The following is a 14294-nucleotide window of genomic DNA, read 5'->3' as shown; positions in this document are numbered from 1 at the left end:
TCCCCCTCTCCAGTTGGTGAGTCTGGCCTCAGAGTGCAGCTGGCCTGACGCTGTGGTGGAGCTGCAGGTGTGGTGCCAGCTGTCCACCTTCTGCCACGACGCTGATGACCACAGCCTGGTCCTGAGCTGCTCACACAGAGCCCTCGGTCTGAAGGAAGCCGCCGCTCAGAGGCTCAGCAGCGCCCCCTATGCTTTGTGAGTGCGCCATAGTAACCCCACTGTACACATGAACAGGGGAGTGAGTACATCCCATATCCAGTAAACATGATGCATAACGCTGGTGTTTTAAGCCTTTAAGTGGGGCACAGGATAATAAACTGTGATTATAAAGTGACATCTGGTGCACGTCAAAGAGTATTGCAGTTGAATTTATGTAATGATGTTTTTATGCATAAAACTTATGAGCCCGGGAAATGAAGGTGCACAAACCTAATTAGATCTATTTTCTGTAGCTGTTGCTCTTTGAAATGACAATTGCAAAGCTGCATAAGGCGTATAGTTACATGTTATATGATGGTACATATTCTTGTCTCTAGGTACAGCGGCGGTGCAGTGAATGAGATGCTGAGCAGAGCGTCCTGTTTGAGAGCGCTGAGTTTGGCTCATGAATCTCGCGGTGATCTCAGCAGATACCGAGCGGCTCTGGACCTGCTGCTGTCCAGCGTCAGGTCAAGTGTCCACAGCACGTTGAACGCGGCTGTTATACATGTGTTATAACGTGATGATTCCACATCTGTGTTCAATGCAGATATGCAGATCAGGCCGGGAGCTGGAGCCTGTGCGCTGCTGCTGCCGGGCATTACTGCAACACGTGTCTCCCCTTGGCCGGGACCCCTGGGGAGCGAGCGCGGCTCCGGGACCCCCTGGAGATCATCCAGAAAGCTCTCCTCCACACACTCAGCCAACGCACAGTATGGAGCTTATATAGTATTTAATATTTGTAAATCCCATAGATAGTAGTAAACATACAGTATTTATCTTTTAAACTCACATGCTTTGATACCAACATCTGTGCCCATTGGCTTTTAGCTACAAATACACATGTTGACTCCAAATGTATGTTTTTTTTTGTATTTTACTTTGGTTACTTAGCAAAAGAAAGTCAACATTATTTGCAGAAACGTGATCTCAGACTCTTGAAATGTGGTGTTTTCTATGTTTCCTTGAGCTTTTGAACCATCTAAAAACTTACCAAGCTGCTTTTTCTGATGTCTGCCACGTGTCAATGCGGTGGATCTATCACTGCAAAGTACGAATCCATTTTCATCTGTGGCTCCACCATATGTTTCATTAAATTAACTACAAAAACAGTGGTTAACTCCCCTGGCTTTTTCACTAACATGGAGTCCGTGCAGTCATTACGTCAGCGCTCCGGTGCGGCCCCTCTGCTTTGTGAAGTGCAGTAAACCTAATGTAAACCTTGTTAGCAGGAGAGGGTGGTCTCCAGACTGCAGCAGTACAAAGACTCTGACAGTCGGGTCCCTTTTTTGTTTCGGGAAATGTTCAGTCCCTTTCCAATTACAGCCCGCTCAGCGAAGACTGCCGTTGTTCTTATCGGAGCATTCAAATCTTTAGTGTTTACCTCTCCACGCTCCGCTGTCAAGACAAACAGAATACAGGAAGTAGCCACAAACAAAAACATTGTATTATTTCTTATCACAAAATGGCACTACAGGACCAGGGCTACAGTGACAACAATGTAAATGTCTTCCAATTCTTCCAGGAGAATGTAGAAAGTATTTCACACTTTTTCTGGCGATACCTGTTTGCACATGCCTGATCCGGTCGACAGGGTGTGGTCAGTACTGGGATGGGGGACCGCGGGGATACCAGGGGCCACAGGGGGGCGCTGGAGGGAACTGTGCAGCTGTGGCTACAATAAGAGCTTAACACCACGGAGTGTGAAAGAATCATGTGAAGCGTCAATTTATAGGATGCAGCATTATTATTATTACTATTAATATTAGTATAAGTCGCACCAGCCCAAAAAATGCATAATGGAGAAGAAAAAAACATAAATAAGTCGCATTGGAGTATGAAATGTGGTTGCAAGTGTGAAAGAAACAAATAATATCACATATAAGTCGCTCCAGAGTATAAGTATATAAGTATAAATATAAGTATAAGTCGCACCCCGGCTAAAACTATGAAAAAAAGTGCGACCAATAGTCCGGAAAATACGGTATTATTATTGCTAAAACATGGAATGCACAAAAAGTGAATGTAAAAGTGCAGAAATATCACCCTTTGTTTCATGGTGAGTTTAAAATACTTATTTGCATCTTACTAACTCGACCCCATTTCTTTTATACCATTTACACAGAAATATCAGATATTATTGTATGAGGAAAACACGAGCCGTCTCTGTATAGAAGCTTTAAATATTCGTATTTCTGTTGTTTTTATAACTGCTTTCAAGGAGAAGTGCAGCGTGAGGAGAAGCAGCAGCTCACATCTCCAGAGACGGGTCCAGATATGTAGCAGCCATACTTAGCTCACTTGAAATCTATAATTAATGTCAGTTTGTGTGGGAATTTGCCCGGTTCTTTTTCTACAAACTTGACTCTACTTTCCAGCAGCGCTCTGAGGCTCATGTCTCGTGTCTCAGAGGGCCTGGTGTCATTTCTGAGTTTGTTTTTCCACAGGCGCTACAGGGATACCAGTCTCCACCATTAATCAAGTCTTGTTTTTGCCAATTTACTTTCAGAAACAGAATAAAAAGACATTGGCAGAAACACTTGGTGAGTAAATACTGTGTTTCTGAATATTTGTGTTTCTGGTTGGACTTGGTTGAGTTAATCAAGTCATTCTGTTGGTTTATCTTGTGTGTGTGCTTTTGGAAGGGAACAGAATCACACACGCTTTAAATCTGAATATGTTAAAATCTGAATATGTTAAAATCTGAATGTGTTACAATCTGAATGTGTTAAAATCTGAAAATGTTACAATCTGAATGTGTTACAATCTGAATATGTTAAAATCTGAAAATGTTACAATCTGAATATGTTAAAATCTGAAAATGTTACAATCTGAATGTGTTAAAATCTGAAAATGTTACAATCTGAATGTGTTAAAATCTGAAAATGTTACAATCTGAATGTGTTAAAATCTGAATATGTTACAATCTGAATGTGTTAAAATCTGAAAATGTTACAATCTGAATGTGTTACAATCTGAATATGTTAAAATCTGAAAATGTTACAATCTGAATATGTTAAAATCTGAAAATGTTACAATCTGAATGTGTTAAAATCTGAAAATGTTACAATCTGAATGTGTTAAAATCTGAAAATGTTACAATCTGAATGTGTTAAAATCTGAAAATGTTACAATCTGAATGTGTTAAAATCTGAAAATGTTACAATCTGAATATGTTAAAATCTGAAAATGTTACAATCTGAATGTGTTAAAATCTGAAAATGTTACAATCTGAATGTGTTAAAATCTGAAAATGTTACAATCTGAATGTGTTAAAATCTGAAAATGTTACAATCTGAATGTGTTAAAATCTGAATATGTTACAATCTGAATGTGTTAAAATCTGAAAATGTTACAATCTGAATGTGTTAAAATCTGAAAATGTTACAATCTGAATATGTAAAAATCTGAATTATGTTAAAATCTGAATATGTTAAAATCTGAATTATGTTAAAATCTGAATATGTTACAATCTGAATATGTTAAAATCTGAAAATGTTACAATCTGAATGTGTTAAAATCTGAAAATGTTACAATCTGAATGTGTTAAAATCTGAAAATGTTACAATCTGAATGTGTTAAAATCTGAAAATGTTACAATCTGAATATGTTAAAATCTGAAAATGTTACAATCTGAATGTGTTAAAATCTGAAAATGTTACAATCTGAATGTGTTAAAATCTGAAAATGTTACAATCTGAATGTGTTAAAATCTGAAAATGTTACAATCTGAATGTGTTAAAATCTGAAAATGTTACAATCTGAATATGTTAAAATCTGAAAATGTTACAATCTGAATGTGTTAAAATCTGAAAATGTTACAATCTGAATGTGTTAAAATCTGAAAATGTTACAATCTGAATGTGTTAAAATCTGAAAATGTTACAATCTGAATGTGTTAAAATCTGAAAATGTTACAATCTGAATATGTTAAAATCTGAAAATGTTACAATCTGAATATGTTAAAATCTGAAAATGTTACAATCTGAATATGTTAAAATCTGAAAATGTTACAATCTGAATGTGTTAAAATCTGAAAATGTTACAATCTGAATGTGTTAAAATCTGAAAATGTTACAATCTGAATGTGTTAAAATCTGAAAATGTTACAATCTGAATGTGTTAAAATCTGAATATGTTACAATCTGAATGTGTTAAAATCTGAAAATGTTACAATCTGAATGTGTTAAAATCTGAAAATGTTACAATCTGAATATGTAAAAATCTGAATTATGTTAAAATCTGAATATGTTAAAATCTGAATTATGTTAAAATCTGAATATGTTAAAATCTGAATATGTTAAAATCTAAATAATTATGTTAAAAATCTGAATATGTCAAAATCTGAATATGTTAAAATCTGAATATGTTAAAATCTAAATAATTATGTTAAAAATCTGAATATGTCAAAATCTGAATATGTTAAAATCTGAATATGTTAAAGTCTGAATTATGTTATAATCTGAATTATGTTAAAATCTGAATATGTTAAAATCTGAATAATTATGTTAAAATCTGAATATGTTAAAAATCTGTATGTGTTAAAATCTGAATATATTTAAATCTGAATATGTTTAAATCTGAATATTGCTGTTTTGCAGACGACGGCGTGCCTTTGAGGGCCGCCGTTTACCGTCTGCTCCTCCAGATCCACATGGACGGATCCGACTTGAAAAGTGCCAAACGTCTCCTGGAGAAGGCTCAGCTCGACCTGCCTCGTGGCGAACACAAGCTGTGAGCGCGCGCCCACCACGAATGCACGTGCAGAGCGGCTCGTTCCTGAACTCGTTTGTTTGTTTGTTTGTTTGTTTGTTTGTGCTCTTTCAGGTCTTTGCTCAAGTCTTTAATCTGTGTAAAAGCCCGGCTCGGAGACAACGTGGCGACGGAGATGCGGAAATTGGAGGGAGAAGGAGAGCAGTGCTGTTCCGATATGTGGCATCGGGTGGCGCTGTGTTCTCAGGACTTAACCCAGAGACTGAGCTGTTACCAACGAGCCATCGACACACTCACTGTATGTGCGGCTCATGACGGCTCAAAATCATTTATCCTCTGGTTTATTGCAGACTGGATCGTGCACTGATGTGATATCTGTATGTTACTTTACTGTTTACCATAAGCTCCTCTTTCAAATAGGTCGTTAGCGCCACCATGAGGAGGATTGTGGACACTGCACAGACCCATAAACATCACTTTGAGATCGTATTCAAAGCCAAAGCACATTTGTAATATGCTTACCAGAATTAATGAATGTAAAACAATGAGCTAGCTGCGAGGCTATTTCATATATTTGATAAAAGTCAAACAGTAAGAAGTTAAATCACATATTCAAATTTATAATGAATATTTAAACAAATCAAGAAACTTTTGAAATCCACCTAATAAAAATATGTATAATTAACTATAATGCCTACATTTTAATACCTTTAAGACACAGTGCAACCATTCTTTATTTTGCATTTGATTTGATATCTTATTTAAGATAAGATAAAGATATTCCTTTATTGTCCACACATAGGGAAATTTTGGTGTTACAATGCAGTAGACACAGAGGAAAAGGACAGATAACTTATAGGAAGATTAAAAAAATATTATCTTAATAGAAGAACTCTCATAAACAAAAACTCTTATTAGCAAAACCCCTCTAAACAGGTCCTCTCATATCTTAATAGGGAATGGTGGGCAGAAAATAAAAATAAAGATGAAATAAAATAATAATAATACAAATAAAAATATCTGGCATAAGACAAATAATACTAATAATAATGGTACAGTAGACACTCTTATTTACATCAGTTGTATGCACATGAATTATATTTGTCTGTTTCTGCCCACTTTCTTTCAAAATATGTGTTTTTCTGGGAGAAATATAGACAAAACTGCCTTTAGTCGTTCACTTCTTTGATATATGGCGATTGGGCTCCCTCTTGTGGTTAAAGTTGTGCATTGCCTTGTGATTTGATGCATGTGGTTTAAATTGTCACGATATATCACTAAATAGCTCTGTTCTGATAACATGTGAAAGTCTTTAACAAAATTAAATTAGGACGTTTTTATTGCTAAAATGTGGCCTCTTTAATACATGTGATGTCATTGGAGGATCAATACCAGTGTCACTCAAAGTCAGACCGCTCCAGAACTAGAGTCTCAATGCCACTGTAAAATATAAACCTTACGTTGTGTGTTTTCAACCCACTCCTGTGCTTTGTGCTCATTTGTCACCAGAGAGCAGAGTCCCAGTGGCAAAAGGTCAGTCTTCTCCTGGAGCTCTCCGAGTGGCTGTTCTTCAACAACTTTCCCAAAGCAGATGCACTTCAGATGGTGGAGTGGGCCACAGACGTGCTCGTGCAGCTCCACCCCGAGAACGCACTCCTGCCCGGTACCATCAGCCCTCCTTTCACCCTGAGAAACACCAGCTACATGTTATTATCACACTTTCTGCACACGGATATCAAGAGAGTAGGTCGACCATTAGGAAAATATAGTGTGTCAAAATCTGAATTCGAAGATCATTTGTTTGAGTAATATAAAACAGCAGTAAAAGAAGCTAATACAACTTTTATCGTCAGAATGAGCAAAATGATATGTCTGTTTTGCCGTTACCCGACCGACCTGGTATGAAACTAGCCGACTGAAAAAAAAAATCAGCATTTTGTTGAAAAAATGTCAATCTTTTATTTTTCAATTATTTCGCAGACTCACCGACCGGTCTTTCCTAAACCGCCGTGTCAAATATTTTTATCGCGTTGGTAAACCTATCTTTCATCCCTAAGGACTGATAACGCACTGCGCAACACATGTGCGTCTTCATATTCAGTCCTCCACATGCGTCTGTAACAAAACAGAACGCGCATAGATGTCGTTATATTGTTTTTACAAGTTTATTTACCTCTGTGGGCGCTGCTGACGTCCCCCGCATGTTCCCCCCGCTCGCCTTCGCTACCAAAATAAAGGATAACGGCGTACAAAAGGTCGATTGAAATATCGATTTAATAGTCTCCCGATTGGGTTGATCGAGACGTTTTCCGTCATTGACTGTGGAAGCCTGACCCCTGGACTGTTGAAGCCTGACCCCTGGACTGTTGAAGCCTGACCCCTGGACTGTTGAAGCCCGCCCCCTGGACTGTTGAAGCCTCACCCCTGGACTGTCACTCCGAGTCAAAAAATGGCAAAATTTGAATCTTTTTTTTTGCCTTCAAAGTAAAAAAAATAAGAATTTGCCTACCGACCCACTTGAAAAATGTCGGGTTACAGCAAACAGACAATTTATTTGGGGCAGCCCAATCTATGTCTGTTTTACGCTGCCCTTTATACACCTTATACACCTCTTTGTCATTCCACAGTTTGTAACGCGTCTCCTTTGGGAGAATCGCCCTCTTTTAAACTGGAACGACGCTGTAGTATTAAGGTTATTTTTGGTACTTTTGAATTACATAATGATTTAACGCATGAGGGATTCCAGCCGAGGCGAGCGCAGAGCCCCGCTGTGAAGCCATTACATATTCCCAAAGAGGCTACATTAATTCATTTGAAGATTAATTACATAAACCAGCTCATGGTAAAGTCGTCCTAATAATGCGGCAAAACAGTAATCGCCGGCTGAAGAGAAGAAAAAAAGCTTTTCAAGACTTTCTGTACTAAAGATACTACAATACTACAATTGTAACGCAACTACATGGCCAAAACTATGAAAAAAGGTGTGACTTATAGTCCAGAAAATACGGTATCCATTATTTTGTCAACACAGCTTTGGGTTTTGGGTCTTCGAATTACTCTTAAATTAGATATACATTTTTAGGTAATGTATTTGTGTAAATGTTTTAGAAATGGCTTGTAATTACAGAGTGATCAGCTCATTAAACCGCTCTTTTTCTCTCTTTCAGACGACGCGTCCACAAACGGCGGCTCTTCAGAAGAACCCGCTCCGTCTGAACTCACGGACGTAAAGTGTCTGGACGCTTTGGTCCGAGCGCACACTCTCCTCGCCACCATGACCGGAAGAACCGCTCCGGATCATCGTCCAAACGTGCTCCGAGCCCACCGCTTTGTCCTACAGATGTGGAAGGTACGTCCCGGTCCACTCTGGTCCACTTTGGTCCACTCTGGTCTTCTCTGGTGCACTCTGGTCCACTCTGATCCACTCTGGTGCACTCTGGTGCACTCTGGTCCTCTCTGGTCCTCTCTGGTCCTCTCTGGTCCACTTTGGTCCACTCTGGTCTTCTCTGGTGCACTCTGGTCCACTCTGATCCACTTTGATCCACTTTGGTCCACTCTGGTCTTCTCTGGTGCACTCTGATCCTCTCTGGCCCTCTCAGGTCCACTCTGGTCCACTCTGGTCCGCTCTGGTGCACTCTGGTCCACTCTGGTCCTCTCTGGTCCACTCTGAACCTCTCTGGTCCACTCTGGTCCACTTTGGTCCTCTCTGGTCCACTCTGGTCCACTCTGGTCCTCTCTGGTCCACTCTGGTCCTCTCTGGTCCACTCTGGTCCACTCTGAACCTCTCTGGTCCACTCTGGTCCTCTCTGGTCCACTCTGGTCCTCTCTGGTCCACTCTGGTCCACTCTGAACCTCTCTGGTCCACTCTGGTCCACTTTGGTCCTCTCTGGTCCACTCTGGTCCTCTCTGGTCCTCTCTGGTCCTCTCTGGTCCACTCTGGTCCTCTCTGGTCCACTTTGGTTCTCTCTGGTCCTCTCTGGTCCACTCTGGTCCACTTTGGTCCTCTCTGGTCCTCTCTGGTCCTCTCTGGTCCTCTCTGGTCCACTCTGGTCCTCTCTGGTCCACTCTGGTCCACTCTGGTCTTCTCTGGTCCTCTCAGGTCCACTCAGGTGCACTCTGGTCTTCTCTGGTCCTCTCAGGTCCACTCAGGTCCACTCTGGTCCACTCTGCACGTCCGCTGTGTCGTTACAGGTCTCCATGACAGAAGCGGGTCACATTTCCAGCATGATGATAAAGTTCCAGGCCCAGAGTGCGTCTCCGGCCTCCGCGGGATCCAAGAGAGGCAAAGAAAAGGACAAGGGGAAAGTCAAGAAACCAAAAGAGGTGTAAAGGAGATTATAACACATTTTACACAGTTTAAGATGCAAGAATATCCTGTAAAATACTAGAGTCTGTAGTTTTATAGTACAATGATAGAAGTTTGTTAATGTTTGTATTGTATTGTATTATATTTTGTTTTGTTAGCAGAAAGTGTGACAAGCTAGTAGGTCTTTAGCACCATCATCACCATCTGTTGGTATTAAACATGTGAAAACAGCATGACGTTTACTATATATTTGATTATATCCTATATTATATACTTTTACTGATTTCCCCAATAAAAGTAAATAATAATGAATGATATAGAAATAATAATGGAGAGTTGTGCTGAGAAACCTCAAACAATTAAACAAAAATCAAGCAATGAAACTGCCTTTGCTCAATAAAAGACAAGCAGATTAAACGATACTGACAGGAAAAGAAATACTGTCCCGCAGCGTCCTCGAGCTCTCAGACATTCATTTGTCGTGTTTGTGTATATTAATGATGTAGCATGTGCTTGAAAAAAATAACATTCATGACCTGAAATCTGAACTAACTCCATCAGATCTCCCTGGATGAGGACAAACCGAAGCCCCTGCTCTCAGATTTGAGCCCCCCTCTGACCCTGAGGGACTGGGTGTGTTTCCACTGTCCCGACCAGGCCAGGCGCGTCTTCAGGACCAACAGCAGCTCCAGATGCCTCAACGCACGCTCCGTCTCCGAACAGGCACGGCCGCACACAACTGCCCCGGGGTCACACAGATCTGCCCTCACAGAACTGCCCCAGGGTCGCACAGATCTGCCCCCACAGAACTGCCCCGGGGTCGCACAGATCTGCCCCCACAGAACTGCCCCCGGGTCGCACACAACTGCCGTGGGTCGCATGCAACTACCCCAAACAACTGCCCCGGGGTCGCACGCAACTACTGCCCCGGGGTCGCACGCAACTGCCCAAACAACTGCCCCGGGGTCGCACATATCAGCCCCGGGGTGGCACAGATCTGCCCCACAGAACTGCCCCGGGGTCGCACACAACTGCCCGTGGGTCGCATGCAACTACCCCAAACAACTGCCCCGGGGTCGCACGCAACTGCCCCAAACAATTGCCCCGGGGTCGCACATATCAGCCCCGGGGTGGCACAGAACTGCCCCGGGGTTGCACACAACTGCCCCGGGCTCGCACGCAACTACCCCAAACAACTGCCCCGGGGTTGCACAGATCTGCCCAGGGATCGCACGCAACTGCCCCGGGGTCGCACGCAACTGCCCCAAACAACTGCCCCAGGGTCGCACAGATCTGCCCCACAGAACTGCCCCGGGGTCGCACACAACTGCCCCGGGGGTCGCACGCAACTACCCCGGGGGTCGCACGCAACTACCCCGGGGGTCGCACGCAACTACCCCGGGGGTCGCACGCAACTACCCCAAACAGCTGCCCCGGGATCGCACGCAACTGCCCCGGGGTCGCACGCAACTGCCCCGGGGTCGCACATATCAGCCCCGGGGTGGCACAGATCTGCCCCACAGAACTGCCCCGGGGTCGCACGCAACTGCCCCAGGGTCGCGCGCAACTCCCCCGGGAACTGCCCCACAGAACTCCATCTATCCATCCATCCATCTTCTGCCGCTTTATCCGGGGCCGGGTCGCGGGGGCAGCAGTCTGAGCAGGGACTCCCAGACTTCCTCCTCCCCAGACACTTCCTCTAACTCCTCCGGGGGGATCCCGAGGCGTTCCCAGGCCAGCCGAGAGACATAGTCTCTCCAGCTTGTCCTGGGTCTTCCCCGGGGCCTCTTCCCGGTGGGACATGCCTGAAACACCTCCCGAGGGAGGCGCCCAGGAGGCATCCGAAACAGATGCCCGAGCCACCTCAGCTGGCTCCTCTCGACGTGGAGGAGCAGCGGCTCTACTCCGAGCTCCCCCCGTGTGGCCGAGCTCCTCACCTTATCTCTAAGGGAGCGCCCAGCCACACGGCGGAGGAAACTCATTTCGACTGCTTGTATCCGCGATCTTGTTCTTTCGGTCACTACCCAAAGCTCATGACCATAGGTGAGGGTAGGAACGTAGACCGACCGGTAAATAGAGAGCTTTGCCTTTCGGCTCAGCTCCCTCTTCACCACAACAGTCCGATGCAGCGACTGCATCACTGCAGCCGCTGCACCAATCCGCCTGTTGATCTCACGCTCCATCCTACCCTCACTCGTGAACAAGACCCCGAGATACTTGAACTCCTCCACTTGGGGCAAGGACACCCCACCCACCTGGAGAGGGCAAGCCACCTTTTTCCGGTCGAGAACCATGGCCTCGGATTTGGAGGTGCTGATTCTCATCCCAGCCGCTTCACACTCGGCTGCAAACCGTCCCAGTGCATGTTGCAGGTCCGGGTTTGATGGAGCCATCAGGAAAACATCGTCTGCAAACAGCAGAGATGAGATCCTGTGGTCCCCAAACCGGACACCCTCCGACCCCTGACTGCGCCTAGAAATTCTGTCCATAAAAATTATGAACAGAACCGGTGACAAAGGGCAGCCCTGGCGGAGTCCAACATGCACTGGGAACAGGTCTGACTTACTGCCAGCAATGCGAACACAGCTCCTGCTCCGGTCATACAGGGACCGGACAGCCCTGAGCAAAGGGCCCCGGACCCCGTACTCCCGGAGCACCCCCCAAAGGACACCCCGAGGGACACGGTCGAAAGCCTTCTCCAGATCCACAAAGCACATGTGGACTGGTTGGGCAATCCCATGAGCCCTCGAGCACCCGATGGAGGGTATAGAGCTGGTCCAGTGTTCCACGACCGGGACGAAAACTACTCTGCTCTTCCTGAATCCGAGGTTCGACTATCGGTCGGATTCTCCTCTCCAGTACCTTGGAATAGACCTTACCCGGGAGGCTGAGGAGTGTGATCCCTCTGTAGTTGGAACACACCCTCCGGTCCCCCTTCTTGAACAGAGGGACCACCACCCCGGTCTGCCAGTCCGGAGGCACGGTCCCCGAACGCCACGCGATGTTGCAGAGACGTGTCAACCAAGACAGTCCTACAACATCCAGATACTTTAGGTACTCAGGGCGGATCTCATCCACCCCCGGAGCCCTGCCACCGAGGAGTTTGCGAACAACCTCAGTGACTTCAGCTTGGGTGATGGATGAGCCAGCCTCCGAGTCCCCGGTCTCTACTTCCTCTTCGGAAGACGTGACTGAGGGATTAAGGAGATCCTCAAAGTATTCCTTCCACCGTCCGACGACATCCCCAGTTGTTTCTTCCCCAGTTGTTTCCCAGAATTTCTTTGGTGCCGACCGATAGTCCTCCTCCATGGCCTCCCCGAACTCCTCCCAGGCCCGGGTTTTTGCCTCTGCGACAGCACGAGCCGCGGCTCGCTTGGCCTGCCGATACCCGTCGATGACCTCCGGAGACCTACAAGCCAGAGTGGCCTGATAGGCCTCCTTCTTCAGTCTGACGGCATCCCTTACCACCGGGTTCGGGGGTTGCCGCCACGACAGGCACCGGAGACCTTGCGACCACAACTCCGAGCAGCCGCATCAACAATGGAGGCGGAGAACATGGTCCACTCGGACTCAATGTCCCCAACCTCCCCCGGGACATGGGAGAAGCTCTCCCGGAGGTGCGAGTTGAATACCCTACTGACAGAGGGCTCCACAAGACGTTCCCAACAGACCCTCACAATGCGCTTGGGTCTGCCAAGTCTGTCCGGCTTCCTCCTCCGCCAGCGGATCCAACTCACCACCAGGTGGTGATCGGTTGACAACTCTGCCCCTCTCTTCACCCGAGTGTCCAAAACACGCGGCCGGAGGTCTGATGACACGACAACAAAGTCGATCATTGACCTCCGGCCTAGGGTGTCCTGGTGCCATGTGCACTGATGGACACCCTTGTGCTTGAACATGGTGTTCGTTATGGACAATCCGTGGCTAGCACAGAAGTCCAATAACTGAACACCGCTCGGGTTCAGATCGAGGAAGCCGTTCTTCCCGATCACCCCTCTCCAGGTGTCACTGTCATTGCCCACGTGGGCGTTGAAGTCCCCCAGTAGAACAACGGAGTCCCCGGTCGGTGCACTGTCCAGTACCCCTCCCAAGGACTCCAAGAAGGCCGGGTACTCTGCACTGCTGTTTGGCCCGTAGGCCGCCACAATAGTGAGAGGCCTGTCCCCCACTCGAAGGTCGTTCACTGGGGTAAACGCCAACACGTGGCGGCTGAGCTGAGGGGCTATCAGCAAGCCCACACCAGCCCGCCGCCTCTCCCCGCGGGCAACACCAGAGAAGTGGAGCGTCCAGCCCCTCTCGAGGAGATGGGTTCCAGAGCCCAAACTGTGCGTGGAGGTGAGGCCGACTATATCTAGTCGGTATCGCTCAACCTCCCGCACAAGCTCAGGCTCTTTCCCCCCCAGCGAGGTGACATTCCATGTCCCCAGAGTTAGTCTCTGTGTCTGGAGATCTGGTCGCCGAGGCCCCTGCCGTCGACTGCCGCCCATATCTCTCTGCACCGGCCCCTTATGGATCCTCCTGCGGGTGGTGGGCCCACGGGAGGGCGGCCCCACGTCGCTCTTTCGGGCTGTGCCTGGCCGGGCCCCGTGGGGTAAGACCCGGCCACCAGGCGCTCGCCATGGAGCACCCATCCCAGGCCTGGCTCCAGGATGGGGCCCCGGTGACGCCGATCCGGGCGACGTAAACGGCCTTGTTCGTGTCGTCGTCATAAGAGGCTTCTGAACCGATCTTTGTCTGACCCGTCACCTAGGACCTGTTTGCCTTGGGACACCCTACCAGGGGCATGAAGCCCCGGACAACATAGCTCCCGGGATCATTCGGGCACTCAAACCCCTCCACCACGTTAAGGTGTCGGTTCAAGGAGAGGCCCCACAGAACTCGGGTCACATTTTCGGAGCGACGAGACAGCGCTTGAACTCACTCAATTGTCATTTAGTGGATCAGATTTAGATATTGGCAGAGTTGGATTCCTGGCTTTGTATTGTATCGAAATTGAGCATGATTAGTCCGTGTAATGAAAGAAAGAAATACAAGTGCTCTATTGATCCACAGTTTTAAAGCTACTGTAGTTTAGACA

At 46.2% G+C, this 14294-nt stretch overlaps 1 protein-coding gene across 1 annotated transcript in view; it reads left to right on the top strand.

Annotated features, from left to right (window-relative positions):
• The window catches only part of cfap46 (cilia and flagella associated protein 46), a 108087-nt gene that overhangs the window by 37695 nt on the left and 56098 nt on the right, over nucleotides 1-14294 (top strand). The window contains exons 22-31 of the mRNA XM_072436325.1: nucleotides 14-195; nucleotides 537-668; nucleotides 749-911; nucleotides 2708-2741; nucleotides 4800-4932; nucleotides 5026-5209; nucleotides 6421-6574; nucleotides 8079-8260; nucleotides 9103-9234; nucleotides 9779-9940. Coding sequence (XP_072292426.1) covers nucleotides 14-195; nucleotides 537-668; nucleotides 749-911; nucleotides 2708-2741; nucleotides 4800-4932; nucleotides 5026-5209; nucleotides 6421-6574; nucleotides 8079-8260; nucleotides 9103-9234; nucleotides 9779-9940 — 1458 coding nt within the window. The remainder of the gene's footprint in view (nucleotides 1-13; nucleotides 196-536; nucleotides 669-748; nucleotides 912-2707; nucleotides 2742-4799; nucleotides 4933-5025; nucleotides 5210-6420; nucleotides 6575-8078; nucleotides 8261-9102; nucleotides 9235-9778; nucleotides 9941-14294) is intronic.

This window comes from Eucyclogobius newberryi, unplaced genomic scaffold (assembly GCF_026437365.1).
Source record: "Eucyclogobius newberryi isolate DKJ021-1_F unplaced genomic scaffold, fEucNew1.0.hap1 SCAF_8, whole genome shotgun sequence".
In the NCBI taxonomy this organism is placed as follows: domain Eukaryota; kingdom Metazoa; phylum Chordata; class Actinopteri; order Gobiiformes; family Gobiidae; genus Eucyclogobius; species Eucyclogobius newberryi.
Note: the sequence above shows the minus strand (reverse complement) of the source record. Positions and strands in the feature narration are given on the sequence as shown.